The sequence below is a fragment of the Camelus ferus genome, chromosome 19 (genome assembly GCF_009834535.1).
Source record: "Camelus ferus isolate YT-003-E chromosome 19, BCGSAC_Cfer_1.0, whole genome shotgun sequence".
Lineage (NCBI taxonomy): Eukaryota > Metazoa > Chordata > Mammalia > Artiodactyla > Camelidae > Camelus > Camelus ferus.
In genome coordinates this window covers 37819937-37836148 of record NC_045714.1, presented here as the reverse complement: position 1 = coordinate 37836148, position 16212 = coordinate 37819937, and the positions used below count along the sequence as shown (strand labels likewise).

General features: G+C 45.0%; 2 protein-coding genes, 1 long non-coding RNA gene and 1 other non-coding gene across 5 annotated transcripts in view; 2 read left to right on the top strand and 2 right to left on the bottom strand.

The window, feature by feature from the left end:
* The window catches only part of LOC116658005 (60S ribosomal protein L29-like), an 801314-nt gene that overhangs the window by 195905 nt on the left and 589197 nt on the right, over positions 1 to 16212 (bottom strand). The window lies entirely within an intron of this gene.
* The window catches only part of ACSS2 (acyl-CoA synthetase short chain family member 2), a 44710-nt gene continuing 28584 nt past the window's right edge, over positions 87 to 16212 (bottom strand). Inside the window, exons 3-19 of one of the 2 annotated variants that reach the window (XM_032462158.1) lie at positions 13558 to 13649; positions 13257 to 13360; positions 12930 to 13002; positions 12589 to 12664; positions 12313 to 12427; positions 11472 to 11510; positions 7347 to 7484; positions 6196 to 6366; positions 5758 to 5891; positions 5433 to 5565; positions 5295 to 5351; positions 5024 to 5104; positions 3809 to 3917; positions 2247 to 2315; positions 1751 to 1927; positions 1105 to 1179; positions 87 to 958 (exon numbers count right to left, since the gene is read on the bottom strand). In XM_032462158.1, the coding sequence (XP_032318049.1) occupies positions 831 to 958; positions 1105 to 1179; positions 1751 to 1927; positions 2247 to 2315; positions 3809 to 3917; positions 5024 to 5104; positions 5295 to 5351; positions 5433 to 5565; positions 5758 to 5891; positions 6196 to 6366; positions 7347 to 7484; positions 11472 to 11510; positions 12313 to 12427; positions 12589 to 12664; positions 12930 to 13002; positions 13257 to 13360; positions 13558 to 13649 (1771 nt within the window). In that variant the 3' untranslated portion in view covers positions 87 to 830. The remainder of the gene's footprint in view (positions 959 to 1104; positions 1180 to 1750; positions 1928 to 2246; positions 2316 to 3808; positions 3918 to 5023; positions 5105 to 5294; positions 5352 to 5432; positions 5566 to 5757; positions 5892 to 6195; positions 6367 to 7346; positions 7485 to 11471; positions 11511 to 12312; positions 12428 to 12588; positions 12665 to 12929; positions 13003 to 13256; positions 13361 to 13557; positions 13650 to 16212) is intronic. The other variant, XM_032462159.1, reaches the window with a different exon arrangement.
* On the top strand, positions 3925 to 10901 carry LOC116658007. The gene is made up of 2 exons (XR_004313213.1): positions 3925 to 4109; positions 10393 to 10901. It is a non-coding gene; the product is annotated as an uncharacterized LOC116658007 (long non-coding RNA).
* TRNAS-AGA lies at positions 9189 to 9260 on the top strand. The gene has a single exon. It is a non-coding gene; the product is annotated as a tRNA-Ser (tRNA).

Genomic DNA, 16212 nt, shown 5'->3' with positions numbered 1-16212 from the left:
GGGGAATACCTTACCATCCCCCACACAAATCAGAACAGTTAGCAAGTATACAGCCTGTAGGATACCCAAGAGAACAAGTCAGCACCTTCTTGAGGTCACAGGCTTTATTCCTATAGCCACAGGGCTTGAGTAGGACTGGGACAAACAAAACTTCATCTGAGAGTGAGCAAGACTCTGTTCGGGGGAGGGTGGGAATAGAGGACAAGAAAAGCAAGCTCCTCTGGTCCTAGGAACATACCACATTTATTCCTGCAAAGACACAGATGATCTGAAAACCCTCCGGCAACTGAGCCTGACTGCGCAGCCCCTGGAGCAAATTGGCAGACAAGCACTGCCATGTGGCACAAAAGGGAATTCAGACCCACAACAGAAGCAGCAAGTGTTTAAAAAAATAATAATCAATTGTTCCAGGACTCACAAATAGGCATGTCTAAGGGCAAGTGCATGCCCAAGATAAGTCCTGGAGTTTCCTGAGAGAGCTGACATAGGATTACAGAGTTGCTTCCCTGCTTCAGTCTATGCCCTCACTTGCCCACTGAACACTTAACTGGGGACATGACCTTCAGGTCCCTGTTCTGGGCTCCAAGGGCTCTTTGCAGTCTAGGGGCACAGCAACCTGAGGCTGACCTGGGCCCTGTCCCATCTGCCTGGCAGTCATAGGTAGTTGCCTCCACCCAGAGGCAAAGCTGGTCCTTGATCTCAGACAGTTGGTTGAGGGAGGTGGTGTGGGTCAGTACTGGACCTTGGTACTCCTGGATACGGGCAAGGAGGGTGGGCAAAACTTTAGAAAGCCAAGCAAGGGGAATCCTGGGTAAAGGACAGGGTCTTGTTCACTGGGTGGTCAGGCAGCGGTGGCTGAAGAGCTGGGTGATGACGGATGGGTCAGCCACAGTGGACGTGTCCCCCAGGTCGTGGTCATTCTTGGCTATCTTCCGAAGCACTCGCCTCATGATTTTCCCTGGGAGAACCACAAACTTCTGGTTACCTGGTGACAGCAGTGACCCACTCCAGCCCTGCCAAAGGCTTCCATCCACATACTCTGCCACCACTAGGCCTTGGCCAATCCCAATCCCAATCCCAATCCCTTGAGGCTTCTGAACATACCTGAACGGGTTTTAGGCAAGCCAGGTGCATTCTGGATGTAATCCGGTGTGGCAATGGGGCCAATCTTTTCTCTAACTGTAACCAACAAATCATGCATTTTTCCAGTACCCTTAGCCAGGCTTCCAAAAGCCAAGGTAGAGATGGCTTTGTTCCCCACCTATTTTCTCTTCAAGGCCTTGCCCATAATCATTCTGAGGCTTACTTTTTGTCTTTCTTTCTTGTTAACACATTGTCCCTTTACTGTCTCATTTTATATTAATTCACCTTCATGGAACTCAAGCTCTAGAATCTGCCTGCTAGTTGAAATTCCACTTTACTAGCAGAAGTGTGGCCTTGGACAAGTGATTTAACTTCTCTGAGCCTCAATTTCTTCATCTTTAGAATGAGAGTAACAATAGGATCTATTTCATGGGGGTGATTATAGGGATTAAATGGATTAATGCATTTAAAGCATTTAGCCCAGTGGTGGCACAGGGAAAGAATTCTATAGATGTCAGTCATTTTTATCCTAGTGGAGACTGAGTGGGAAGATGCCCTGGGAATCTGTTTGTGGTTTGGGAAGCAGCTCACTACAGCCCCTAACAACCTGCTGTGGTAACTGGGCCATCAGGACAGACCCAAATCCCTGCCCAGGGAAGCTCCTTACTCTGCTTCTTGAGCTCCTCAGTGAGGGTGGGGCTGAAGGTATGCCCATCACACAGGGTGACAAAGCAGTAGAGGCATTCGCCCTTCACAGGATGAGGATGGCTAACCACAGCTGCTTCTGCGACAGCCTCATGTTCCACAAGTGCTGACTCCACCTCTGCCGTGCTTAGCAGGTGTCCTTGTCAAGGGGAAGGAAGTGCCATGAGAGAGATCCCAGCCCCTGCTCTATCTGTCCCAACAGGGTAGTCCTGGTCTGGTCAAGTGGGGAAGGCCTTTCATTCATTCCTCATAAGACATACTTCAGTTGTCCCACCATCCCAGTTCCCCTCCTCCAGGTATGTTCCATGTACTCTTCTTCCAAAACCTGGGTCCAGAACCGAATGCTGCACTCCAGGCATGGTCTGGCCAAAGGATATCCTGGCTCCCTCAGAAAGTTTTGGCTGGGATTGCTGGGAGAACAGGGCTAGTGAGAAGGGAAAATGGTCCCTGGCCCTCACCAGATACATTCAGCATGTCATCAATCCTGCCAGTGATCCAGTAATAACCATCCTGGTCCCGCCGGCAGCCTGGGAGGAGAAGAAATGCATGACATAATAAATACCCCACAGTAGGATACAGGATCCACACTACCAAACTGCCAAGCCCACTGCAACAGCCTCCTAACAAGTCTTACTGCTTCTACTCTTGCCTGCTCTGGTAGTCAGGCTCTAAGATGGCCACCCTGATGCCGACCTCCTGGTATTCATACCCCTGTGTAGGACCCTCTTTCTCATTGTAGAGGGTTCTTCTGTGCGATGAATAAAATTTGGCAGAAATGATAGAAAGTCATTTCTGAGATTAGATTATAAAAGACGCTGTGGCTTCTGTCTTGGTTGCATTCTCTCAGATTATTTGCTCTGGGGGAAGCCAGCTGCCATGCTACGAGTAGCCCCTGTAAAGAGGTCCATGTGGCAAGGAATTCAGGGTTCCTGCCAACAGCCACATGAGTGAGCTTGGAAGTGGGTCCTCCAGGCTCAAACCTTCAGATAAATGCAACCCTGACTATACAGCTGACTGCAACTCATAAGAAATTCTGAATGAGAACCACCAGTTAAGCCACTCACAGATTCCTGACCCTCAGACACTGTATAAGATAATTTATTTGTTGTTTTAAGCTGCCAGGTTTAGGAGTAATTTGTAAATTCCTAGCATTTCACTGCTTAAAACCCCTAAAGGTCTCCCACTCTCCCACACTGGATAAAATCCAGACTCCTCACCATGGCTCACAAGGCCCAGATGATCTCCTTCAACTTGGTATAACCTTCTTACCCTTGCTCACTACACTCCAACTACACAGGCTTCAGTCTGTTCCTCAGGCACTCAGAGCTTGTATCTCTCCAGCACAGGACATTCACTCTTACTCCAGATTTTCCCATGTTTGGCTCTTTCTCAGCTGTTAGGTCTCTATGGTCAAATGTTACTTCAGAAAAACCTTCTGTCACCACCCCATGTACAGTGGCCATCCCTGAAGACACTCTTTATCCTATTACCCTGTTTGTTTTTCTTCAGAGCACCTACCACTATCAAGATAAACTTACTTGTTTGTTTGCTGAATTTATTGTCTGTTTCCCCTTACTAGAATGTAAGCCCCATGAGAGCAGATGCCTTACCTACCTTATTCATAGTAATATCCCCTGTGCTTAGATAAGTACCAGGACGTAGTAGGTGCTCAATAAATAGTTATGGAAGAATGGACTGGTGGATGGATACAAGGGCAAACATGGGCTCCAGACATGGGGATACACATGACATAGTAATATACACTGCCGTATACCCCATCTCTTTTAGCTCAGGAGCAATGGAAATAAGAACCTTTTCCCTCATACATCAAATTTCAGGTGGCTCCATGCTGACAGCCTTCCTGCAACACTCATTTCTATTCTTATAGTCTTCTCTGTAGCTCAGACTGGATATTAGACACTGATACATAGAACACATCCCTAACCAACTCTTCTTGAAAATGAAAGGGGAAGGTATGTGTCTTGGTGGGAACAGTGGGAAGGGGATAGCCAAAGCTCACCATCTCCTGTCACATAGTACCCGGGAAACTTCTTAAAGTAAGTGGTCTCAAAGCGTTCATGGTTCCCATAGACTGTGCGCATGATCCCTGGCCACGGCTGCTTGAATACCTGGAGAGTGAGAAAGGCACAGTGGTTACATCTGCTACCCTGTCTCACAGGAAAACAATCACAGCTTTGCCAAACATGAGAAGAAATATCCTGAATACTATTCCTGAGAAGTAAGACAAAGTACAGGCTTTGGAGGTAGACAATCCAGGCTTGGAATCCCAGCTCTGCCACTTACTAGCTGTGTGACCTTGGGTAAGTAACTTTACCTCTCTGGGCTTCAGGATGCTTATCTGTAAATCAGAGAAGATAATTTCTACCTCCCAAAGTTACTGTAAGAATTAAATTAATAGTATGTGGAAGTTGCCTAGCACAATGTTCTTAATGGTAAGCATTCAGTAAATTTGACTCTTTTTCAGTAATCCCTCAGGGATGCGGGTCCAGTTTGATGCAAGTGAAAGCAATCATATGAAAATGTGGGACTCACATATAAGTAAATAAATATTGCCCCAGTAAATAATGTCCTGTGGCAGCAGATTGATGGGATGAACAGAATTCTAGGCTAACAGTGAGAAGACCTGGATTCAGGTCCTGCCCTTGTTACTAACTTGCTTTTAGTAAAAATGAAGTAGAGTGGAAAGTGGGGCTAATGACCTCCCTACAACTACTAATACCACAATCACAACAACACCAGCTAACATTTATCAAGCACTAACTTTTAGGTTCTGTGCTAAACCCTTCACATGGACTATCTAATTTAATCAATCCAGTGACCATAGGAGACAGAGGTACTATTATAACCCTATTTTACAAATGAGAAAATTTAGGTAACTTATCTAAGGTCACAGAAGAGACAGAGCCAGGATTTGAACCCAGGCAGGTTGACTCTGGAGCCTATATGATTTTCCACTCTTTCAGACCCAAATGGCACCATCAGGTATCTTTGAGCAGAGCCCTTAAGAGCCCTGTAGGCCAAAAGGCAGAGGCACACAAAGTATCCAGAAGGATTCCTCCTAGGGTCTCTTTGCAGATGATGAACCCTCCAGCATAGAGCTTTAGCCCAAAGCAGCTACCAGGAAAGATTAGGTTCTAAACTCTAAAGGAAAGTGTATCACCTTTTTGTGGACCCTTGCCCTTCTCAAAGACCTCCCCAAGGGCCAGGTTCTCACCAGATAACCTTCAGCTTCACCTTCCAACTCTTCCCCAGACTCATTCAGGATCGCAGGAGCTACACCAAAGAATGGGAAGGTCTAGAAGCAAACAGGAGACCCACAGAGAGAAATTAGGCAACTCTGGCTCAACTCTCTGCCTCTCCCAAGGAGTCACAGAGCCCCACATTCCTCACACATATCAGTCCAGTTCCCTGCCCTCTACCTAGGTCAAATGCCCCGAGACTCTACTCCTGCCTAGCCCAGGACCAGCCAAGGGAGCCTCACTCACAGCAGAACCAGGCTTCATGGGTGTGGCACCAGGGAGGGGTGTCAGCATATGGCCACCCTGTGGAAGTCAGAGATCAGGGGTCTGAGTCAGTAGTCCCACAATGTCCCTGAGCCCCAGCCTTCTGAATCCCTTACTCACTGTCTCTGTCTGCCAGAAGGTGTCCACAATTGGGCAGCGCTGGGCACCTACCACCCGGTGGTACCAGAGCCAGGCCTCAGGGTTGATGGGTTCGCCCACTGTGCCTAGAACCTGTAAGGATGCCCGGCTGTGCCTTGGGCAGGGGAGTGTGAAGAGAGGAAGGCTCTGAGCACCACTGGGAACCAGGAAGACATGTGCAGGCTCTTCTCCCGCTCCCCCCATTCCAAGCCAGGATTTCAGAAAAATGGAATGGAAAAGACTGGGCACAAAGGCCAGCACCCAGCTCTGAGGCGCACCCATAGTAGCAGCTGGGGAGTGGTCTCACTTGGTAACAGGCTCATCTCCAAACTTCATGAGCAGGCGGATAGCCGTGGGTGCTGTGTAGAACTTGGTCACCTTGTACTTGTCCACGATATTCCATAGGCGGCTCACGTCCGGGTATGTGGGAATCCCCTCAAACTGACCCCAGTAAAGTCTGGTCACTTTTGGTCCTTCTCAATAGTCCCTCCATTTCCCTACCATACCCTCAGGCTCAGTATTTTACCCTTTCTGACAAACTCATGTCTTCACTCTCTTATCAGACAAGCCAAGAGACCTTCCCAGTCAGGATATACAACCTCCTAAGAACTCCTCTCTCCAGGAAACAGGTCATTGTATAAGTCCCCCACCTCTAAACCAAGTGGCCTTGGGAGGCCATCACCCAGGACCATCTTGTCATCCCCAAAGTAGACCAGGTAGCCATAGGTCCCAGTACCCTTCTTACCAAAATACTGGTGGCACCATTGGCCAGTGGCCCATAGGTGACATAGGAATGGCCAGTGATCCAGCCAATGTCTGCTGTGCACCAGAACACATCCTCTGCATGGAAGTCAAACACGTACTTGAACGTTGTGGCCACATAGAGCATGTAGCCTCCAACTGTGTGTACCACACCCTGGGGAAAGAATAGGGCCTCAGGTTGGGGCCTTGGGCTCACCCCCACTGACTACCAAATGTAGCTGGACAGAGCTAGAGGAAGATCCTCTTCAGGGATTCAGGCCCTGCCAGCATCTCTTTCACAGGTTCCATTTCTCTTCCATCCCCTTTTCTCCATGTTCCCATCTCACACCCCATGCACATTTACAGTCAGCCCATCACTCACACCCACAACCTAAGATGGTATTTCTGAGCCACCCACATTACTCTCACACACATGAACACTTCTAGCACACTCAACTCTAATAGGATCTCTGTTGTGTGTTTGTGCACACACATTCAATTACATGTTGACAGAGTGAGAGTGGAAAAAAAGACAATCTTCTTTGCTTACTCCATCAACATGCCATCCCAAGGAAAGACAGGTCAAAATTGTGTCTCTAAAGGCCCACTGAGGAATATTCCAAGGCATATCGCAGAAGAATTTATATATGACATGAGTGGAAGGTAGAGAGACTTATCTTTCCAGTTAATGGAAGAGCTAGAGTTTTATGTGTTTCTGGCTCCCACACTGTGTCCTGGGAGGGACTAGATATTAATAGTGTGGCACATGAAAGGGACTGAACTCTAAGAGCTGTAGTCTAGGAGGCATAGGGGGATCCCTGTGCCTGCTCTTGGCCTTGACTTTACAGGGCATCTCCTCTTCAACCAAACCATGTGGGCATGGGAGTATCAGCCACATAGATTGATCCTTTTATCCTTTTCTGGGCATCACAGAGGCTCCCACCTAAATTGTCTCATCCTAGGCCTCATCATCAGTAACTGAGGATTCACGTCTTAATTTGATTTAGGAAAGGTAATGAGACATTTCTGAAACTCAGAGTTGCAGAGCTAAATTCGTATCATTACATGCTTCCTCAAAAACTCACTTCTCACCCCTACACAGTGTACACACACACACACACACACACACACACACACACACACACACACACTTGCCTTGGGTTTGCCTGTGGAGCCACTGGTGTACAGAATGAAGAGTGGGTCCTCAGCATCACACCACTCAGGCTCACATTCCTCCCCTGCCTCTTGCATGAGTTCATGCCACCACAAGTCAACTCCTTCGTTCCAGGAGATCTGCAGGGGGAGGAAGAGAGGAATGGGCAGGGAAGAACTGTGAACAGCTCAAGATGGGGGCAGGAGACACCCCTACCAGGCACCTAGAGAGGTAGTGGCAGATGGGGGTGCTGGGAGGGAAAGGAAGGGCCTTGTGAGGGTGGACTGGGGCAGAGAAAACAGAAGCAGAACAATAGGCTTCTTGGGTACTCCCAGCACCCTGCCCCAAAGCTCCCCTCACCTGGCCTGAGGTGGGCCCCTTGGTTGGTCCCTTTTCATTCTTCAATTCTTAGCTTAAATGTTACCTTCTTGGGAAGGCTTTCCCCTGAACAGTATCTGATAGTTTCCCACTCCCACCTTCACCCCTGCTATTATTCCTGATCACAGCACCATATTTCTTTCCCACACAGCACATACTTCCAATCATTTTATTTAGTTATTTGCTTGATTACTGTCTCCCCAACTAGATAGTGATCTCTGTGAGTTTTGTGGCATGTCTGTCTGTACTTTTTCCCCTACATCCCCAACACCTAGCAAAATGCCTAGCACTCAAATGGCATTCAGTAAAATTTTGCTGGATGAATGAATATGCACACACAGGCCTGCATACACACATATGTACTTAAGGGACTAGTGGCTCATCAGTAGGAATGTGGACACCACACAATTCAGAAATGCAAAATTAGTCAGAGCCTGCAGGTGAGGCGGGCACCTTGCCCCATTAGTTAGTAGCAAAATAAGTCAACAGATCTTGGTCCAAGCATCCTTTCTTGTATGTCCAGACTTCATCCACATCTGAAGTTTCCTACCCCAGCTCCGCCCTTGCCTTTACACCACCGGTACCAATGGGTTTCTCATAAAGACACTTGCTTGAGGTTCCCTTCAGGAGGAAGCCTTGCTTACTTTGCTTGGTGGAAAAGGACCAAAGTGGACTTCTCCCAGTAGAGGGATGTCCCTCTATATTAGAGTGCCTTTGATAACTACTTCTGGATCTGTCATCCCGAAATTTTTCTCAACTCTCCTTGAAACTGTTTTACTTTCCTGGTTATATCACCTCTTTGAAAAACCAGTTTTCTGAGTCTACTCTTTGCTGAGTGAAGTTGAATTCTCTGAATCGTCCAAAAGTTGTACTGGATTTCAATTCTCAGTTCTGCCACTTCCTAGCTATATATGACCTTGGGCAAGTCACTCTATCTCAAGTCACTCCTTTTTAAAATGATAGTCATTCTTGCCCTAATGCTCTCACAGGATTTGGGGAACATCAAAAGAGAACTTTATTACCTAGTGACCATCAAGCCTTGGATTATCATAAGGAGTAGGGAAGATTGATAAATGTCAGGAAGGTAAGAAGTTAGTTCAGTTCCACTGAACTCCTCTGGGAGGTGAAATGAGAGTATGATGATGGGTTTGCTTTGGCTGTTACAAAACTCTTTCATATTAATTAGTTTCTTGTTAGATGGTCCTGGCTGGTAGGTAGGCATGATAGTGTAAGAGAAACACTCTATCCCCATTATATAGCTAGACGGTAATTTATTGCTGGCATATGTGGCTTTAAAACCCCAGAGTGTTAGACACATGCTTTCATAAATGATAAAATTACCACTCCTCTCTTTATGTACTATCAGTCCCTTACTCTGGAGAATTTGAAGTTTCTGGCACATAAGCAGCATAAGAATGACAAGTCCAGGCCAAGAAAGACACCATTAAGAATAAAAAGAAGGAGGGGAGGGTATAGCTCAGTGGTAGAGTGCCTGCTTAGAATGCATGAGGTCCTGGGTTCAATCCCCAGTACCTCCATCAAATAAACAAACAAACAAACAAACAAACCTAATTATCTCTGCCAACAAAAAATAAATAATTTTTTTAATTTAGAAAAAAATTTTTAAAAAAGAAGAAGAAGGAGAAAAGCTGCTCAGAAGCTAGAAAACATAAAAATACACCCTATTTTTAAATTGGAATACCTATATGGGTCTACACATACATTGTCACATAGTCTTTTTTATTTTTTCCAGCCAAACAATCTACTTGAGATGAGAATAGTATTTAAGCAGAAGTGTGTCAATATTGCTTTAGGCAAATGGGGCTGGTCTACAGTGCTGGTGTGAATTGTCATTAAAAAAGTGCTAGGTACATGTAAGGGCAAGGCATAGTTACACTGTGGCAATGAGGGGACTCTTGCAATCTTATAAAACTGTTTCCTTTGTGGGTGTGTGGTAAGAAGGGGTGTGGTGGGTATTCCAGGTGTGGAGCTGATAACCAGCACCAGGAAGCAAAGTGAGCTAAATTAGTGGCACAAATGCTGGTTGTGAATTAGGTGTATACTTATAAGGGCCCAGAGCTTTGAAGCAGGAAGAGGTTTGGATTTTCTGAAATAAGAAGAGAGGAATTGGCCTTATTGGTCCAGGATAGCCTCAGGGAGGGCAGCTGCCAGGTGTGAGAGAGGAACATGAGGAAGCTCACGCGTGTTATGGCTGAGAAGGGTCTCTGCCAACTGTGCCAGGCCCTTCCTTGAACATTGCTTAAGGATGAGGGGGTTTGGAGCTTTGCCAATATTTCTGCAGCTTTTATTGCAGTTCTCAAACCAACAAACCTGAACTTTGTAAGCTTATTTTTATGGTCTTTAGTGTCTTGGTAAAATTTGTTTTCACTTCCAAGAAACAAAAACTCAGGAGCCTGTGGCCTGAGGGTATTAAGAATTATAAGAGTTTAACATTGTCAATCAACTACACATCAATAAAAAAATAAGAATTAAAAAAAATTACAAGAGTTTATTTCTTTTCTAGATTCCATTTTAGAAATGCCAGCCTGTCTGCTATGTCAGAAACAATAACAGCTAACATTTATGGAATAGTTGCTATGTGCCAAACACCTTACATATATTGACAGGCACAATAATCAGGTAGGTACAATTATTGTCCTTATTTTGCAGATGCGGAAACTGAAGCAAGAGCGCTTAAGCACCTCGCCCAAGCTCCAACAGCAGCAGGTGACAGAGCCTTGACTTGAACCCAAGTAGTCTGGCCCCAAAGCCTACTCTAACAGCTAAGTTTGTTTCCTCTTTCAAGAGAAGATCTTAGGTCCCTGCCTGAGTTTTAAAAGGAAAGCAGCGTCCCCTAGGAATCAGATCTGTCTTCACCATGCTAAAGAGAATACAGAAAACGGGGGCTTATATTTATTATTAGCCTAAAAGGTTGATCTTAGCAGCTTTAGAGTAAGACACCGTATGAGAATGGTAAAACTCAGTGGAATATTGGCTTTTATGTATTGTTTTAGTGAGGGAAGCAGGTTCCTTTCGAGCATGTATTATCATCTCTCCATTACTGATAAGGGAACTGAAGCCCAGAGAGCTGAAGTGACTCATTCAAAGTCATACAGCTAAAAACCGGTATCTGGATTCCAAGCCCAGTCTCTCTTTTATACTAATCTGCTTTGAGTGCCCACTTAGAGATCTCTCTTCTTAGAACCACCTACAATGTAACTTTTGTTCAGTTTAGCATTTAGTTATATCAGAGAGTTTACGTGCAGTTTGTAAATCCCAAAGTAGTTTATAAATATATTTAAGAACCTTCTCTGCTGCCCTATATAAGACTTAGGTTTTCATTTGTAATGCATATCTAACTTGATGGTGGATTCCCTAGGTCAGGGTCAGTACCTCCTCTATCTGTTTCTCCTCCTGTCTCTCCTGGCTCTGCCCCAGCTAGGTGCAGAGTAAAAACTTTCTGACACGTTACTTCGTCCTCTCTCCCACAGTGGTCCTGAGCAGAAGGAGTGAAATGGGATGTCTATTGCTACCGCTCTGAGATCCATGCTCTATGCTGATTCAGAGAGACAGCAACAAGCATTTGGTTTCACAACCCTTCAGAATGACTTAGTCAGCAAAGGACCCAGGGACAGAGAGAAGGGGGTTAGGTCTGGCAGCCACCTCAGTGGGGCAAACAGGCAAAGAGCAGATGGACACACAAACAAGCACGCAGGGAAGCAGTGCCCAAGGCAGTGCAGAGTGGATACCTGGGGCCAAATGCGCTTGGGTTTCTCTTTCAGCTTACCCTGTTAAGAGCCCATGGAAAGGGAGGTGAGCAGGGTTCAAGTATAGGGGAGTGGGAGGGAGGGGTCAGTGTGCCCCAAACCTCTGGCTGCCCCCTTTCCCTCAGGTACCCCTCTTACTGGTCCTTCCAGCCTCCATTTTCCTGATCCTATTCATAGTCACTGTACACTCAGAGCCTCTAATGCTGAAAGGGGTCTCCAATCTCCCTAGATGAGACTGAAGTCTACTCAGAGCCTTAGGACCACTCAGAGCCCCTCAAGTCACAGAATCTCAGGAACCCTCTGTCCTTCCAAACCCTGGAGCTTTCACCCTTCATGCTCCTTAGACCTGGAGGCCTCCATTGGGCCACCAATGCTCTTCCACCATTTCCACCAGAAGCACTGAATCCAAAGCTAACAAGGACCATATCTTGAGGGCCAGATCCTGGTCCTTCTATGGTGGGACAGCACAGGTAGCCCACCCCAAGCCACAGCCCAATAATAAGATGACTACATATAGTTACCCAAATCAGCCCATTTTAACCCATGCCCAAGCCCTGAAGGTCCGTTGTGCCCATCAGAATACCTCAACCAGCATGAGAATCTTCTTCACAATCCCTCATGCCAAGTTCCCAAGGTACAAGGGGTTCCATGCCTACATTCAAGGTCCCAGTTCCCAGCCATCCCTGCCAGAGAAGCCATTCCTAGGATTGCTCCCAGATCCTCAGCATTATGATGAGGAAACAAAGAAGGACATTAGGAACTTCTAGGCAGGAAGAGGGAGCAATTCTGAGCCCAGAGGAGGGCATAGCAGTACCAGACTCACCTGCACATCCGGGCATGGCCTCTTAATTGGGGGGGACTGGCTGGGAGAGTCACTTGTGCCCAGTTCTGCCCGCCCTAGGTGCTTGACCACAATGCAGCATCTCACTGGAAAACCCCTGGAGGAAAGAAAAGCCTCAAGTGGTGGGCTGGTTGGCTCAAGAGAGAATTTGGCAGGACCTGCCCATGTCCATCAAGGGTAGGGGGGACAAGGGGGACCTGGCACTGGGGAAATGCCCAGTCAACTGAGAGCAGTAGTCAACAAACCAAACACACTTACTTCTCCCGACATTTCTCCAGGGCATCGTCAGCCAGCTCCTTCAGGTTCACAAGCTTTTCCCCCCTGTAGAAGGCGTCTTTGGGGAGCAACAAACATTCCAGGCCTTAGGAAGGCATCACACTCCTAGCCCCTTATCCCTAGTAAGCACAGTGTTCACAGTCCTTCCTGGGTGGGCCTTTTGACTCAGGCTCTTCCAGCTGATTTGAGCTGACAGAGGGTTGGCTGAGATGGAACCAGGAGATAAAGGGTAGGCTGTCCTGAATCCCAAATACCAACTAGCTGACTGGAGACCAAGACTTGGGGTACAGGGGTTTTAAAGAAAGGGTGAGAGAATTAGTCACCTGTAGTGATGAGAAGGCTGCAACTGGAATCCAGGATCCGTTCACAAAGAGAATCTGCAGAGAAGCCTGCAAACTAGGGAAGGAAAGAAAGACTGAGGGAGAGGGAGACTCAGAGACTGAGTAAACAGGGAAAGGAGTCACTCATAAAACCTTCAGGGTCTTTAAGCGAAGGTCCTAGAAGAAACTGGATAACTGATAAGGAACCTATGACACAAACATTCTAAACTCCTTAGTCTGGTTCTTAAGATCCTCCATCATCCAGGCCCAACCTACTTCTCTTGAGCCCCATTCCCCAACTGGGTCCCTTTTTCCAGCCCAAATTCCTACCACAATGGAGTGTAGAGCCCCAAGGCGGGCACACGCCAGCATGGCCACCACGAGCTCCGGTATCATGGGCATGTAGATGGCCACTCGGTCACCCTTCCAAATGCCTGCAGGTAAAGCACACAGACCATGGACTATGGTGGACCCTTCCTGCTGCTACTTGCTCTCTCTCATCCAGCTACCCCCTAGCTGACCTTTTCTGTTCCCCTGTTACCAGGTTCCTTCTGTTCCTTGTCTACTTCCCCCAAGTCCTCAGATACCACAAGGCTGGACCCTCCAGCCTCTCCCCATACCCCACACTCACCCTGTTTTCGGAGAACATTGCTGAACTGACACACTTGGACCAGAAGCTCACGGTATGTGATTTGGGTGGTCTCCTCTGGCTCATTGCCCTCCCTGAGATATATCAGAAAAAGCCAGTCATTAGGGAATATAACCTCTTCCCCAAACAAAAAATAGGAACAATCATAAAATCCATTCAGTAACACCAAGGCCTGGGAATGTCCTGTGAGGGTGAGCCATCTGCCACCACACCTTGAGCTGACTGTCCAGCCAGTTTGGCCTTTCAAAGTATACTTTATACACAAGCTGTGTGTCACTGGAAAATGCACTGCCATCTCTGAGCCTCATTTAATTTGATAAAATGGGGTGATGGTCCTTTCTGTTCCATCCTAGGCATGTATTAAGGAGAAATGATATCATGGCTATGTGGTTCTTCCTGAAAGTGATATCAACAGTGCACTGGTGTTATTCAAAGTGGGGTCTCCAGATCACTTGTACCCAAATCACCTAGGGAACTTGTTAAAATGTAGATTCCTGAGCCCAAACTCAGACCTACTGAATCACAATCACAGGGTCCAAGAATCTGCTTCTTGACTCCAAGCTGGTATGAAGAATCAGAAGGTATTTCTGATGCATATTTAAAGTTTATGAATTGCTACCCCTCTATCAGCTGATTGCTGTCTACCTCCTCAGCCTTGCCTGCCACTCCTTTCTAGTCTTCAACCTGGCTTCCTTCATTTATTCCTTTGCTTATATATGTATAGAAATAAGGCACTAATGAACAAGATAAACATGATCCCTGACAACATGGAGCTTATATTCCAATGATAGCACACGAAATATACAAGTAAAAATACAACTAAAATAATTTCAGATTATGATAAGCATTATGAAGGATAAAAAGAATGAGTGACTAATAATAATAATGAGTGACTGAAAATTACTTTTTAAACAGATATCTTAAGGAATTTTCATGACTGTATGCAAAGATTTAACTATAAGAATATTCCCCTCACGGAAACAACCCAGATACCCACCGACAGATGAATGGATAAAGAAGATATGAGATATATATATACACACCACACACACACAATGGAATACTATTCAGTCATAAAAAAGAATGAAATAATGCCATTTGAAGCAACATGGATGGACCTAGAGATTATCATACTAAGTGAAGTAAGTCAGATGGAGAAATACGAATATCATATATCACTTATATGTAGAATCTTAAAAAATGATACAAATGAACTTATTTACAAAACAGAAATAGTCTCACAGTCATGGAAAACACACTTACAGTTACCAAAGGTAAGGGAGAGGGATAAATTAGGAGTTCAGGACTAACATATATAAAATAGATAACCATTAAGGACCTACTGTATAGCACAGGGGACTATATTCAGTATCTTGTGATAACCTGTCATGGAAAAGAATCTGAAAAATAATACACACACACACACACACACACACACACACACACACACACACACACACACATATGTATAACTGAATCACTTTGCTGTACACTTGAAACATTGTAAATCAACTATACTTCAATTAAAAAATGAAAAAAAACACATTCAAAAGGCATAAACATAGTCCTAACAGTTCATCAATAAGACACACACACACATACTAAAGAATATTCCCCTCAGTAGTTTTTTCAATTTTACGATTTTTTAAAATAAGTAATACATACAAATGTTACTACATAGTAAGATATGTAATGCTGGCACAGGGCACTATAGTCAATAACTTATAATAACCTATAATGAAAAGGAATATGAAAACAATATATATATGTAGGACTGAATCACTATGCTGTACACCAGAAACTAACACAATATTGTAAATTAACTATACTTCAATTAAAATAAAAAGGTACGTAATGAGAAGTGTCCCTCCTACCCCTATCTTCTAATCATCCTGCCTACTGGCCAATTACCTATTATGTGATGTAACTTTCTAGAAATAGTCAGTATGCAGAAAGGGCCACTCCTAGTAAGGTGGAGGATGTTGGGCAACAGAACTAGTGAAGAGTGACCAAGAAGTCACTTTGGAAGAAGGCTACACTGTTAGCATCTTTCATAAGGTCCTTGGGATATTGTTGATAGTGGAAATTTAAAAACTGAATTTAAAAGATTGAATTTTAATGCTGTTCAGAAGAGAAATAAGTACCTAACAGTGCTCAACCAAGCACCGAATGGGGAGAGGTAGAAAAGAGCTGCTTTAACCATAGGACAGGCCTATTAGACAAGCATATATACATGCATTTACGTTTATATATTCTCATTTTTCCCATACAAATGATGGCATACAATATACACTACTCTGTACCTTATTCTTTATTGAGTATAATAGACATCCAATAAACTGCACAAATCTTAAATATAGAGCTTGATCATCTTGCTTTATTTTTAAATTTAACAACATACCTTAATATCATTTTCCATTGAGACTTATAGTGCTGTTTCATTTTCTTTATCATCTGCATAATGTTCCACTGTTTGTATGTGCCATAATTTATTTAACAAATAAATGTTTCAGTGAATATTTTCATGTCATTTTACTCACTTGCAAATATATCTGCAGGATAAATTACTAGAAGTGAAATTGTTGAATCAAAGGATGTATGCATTTTAAATACTGATTAACATTAGAGGATAGCTAC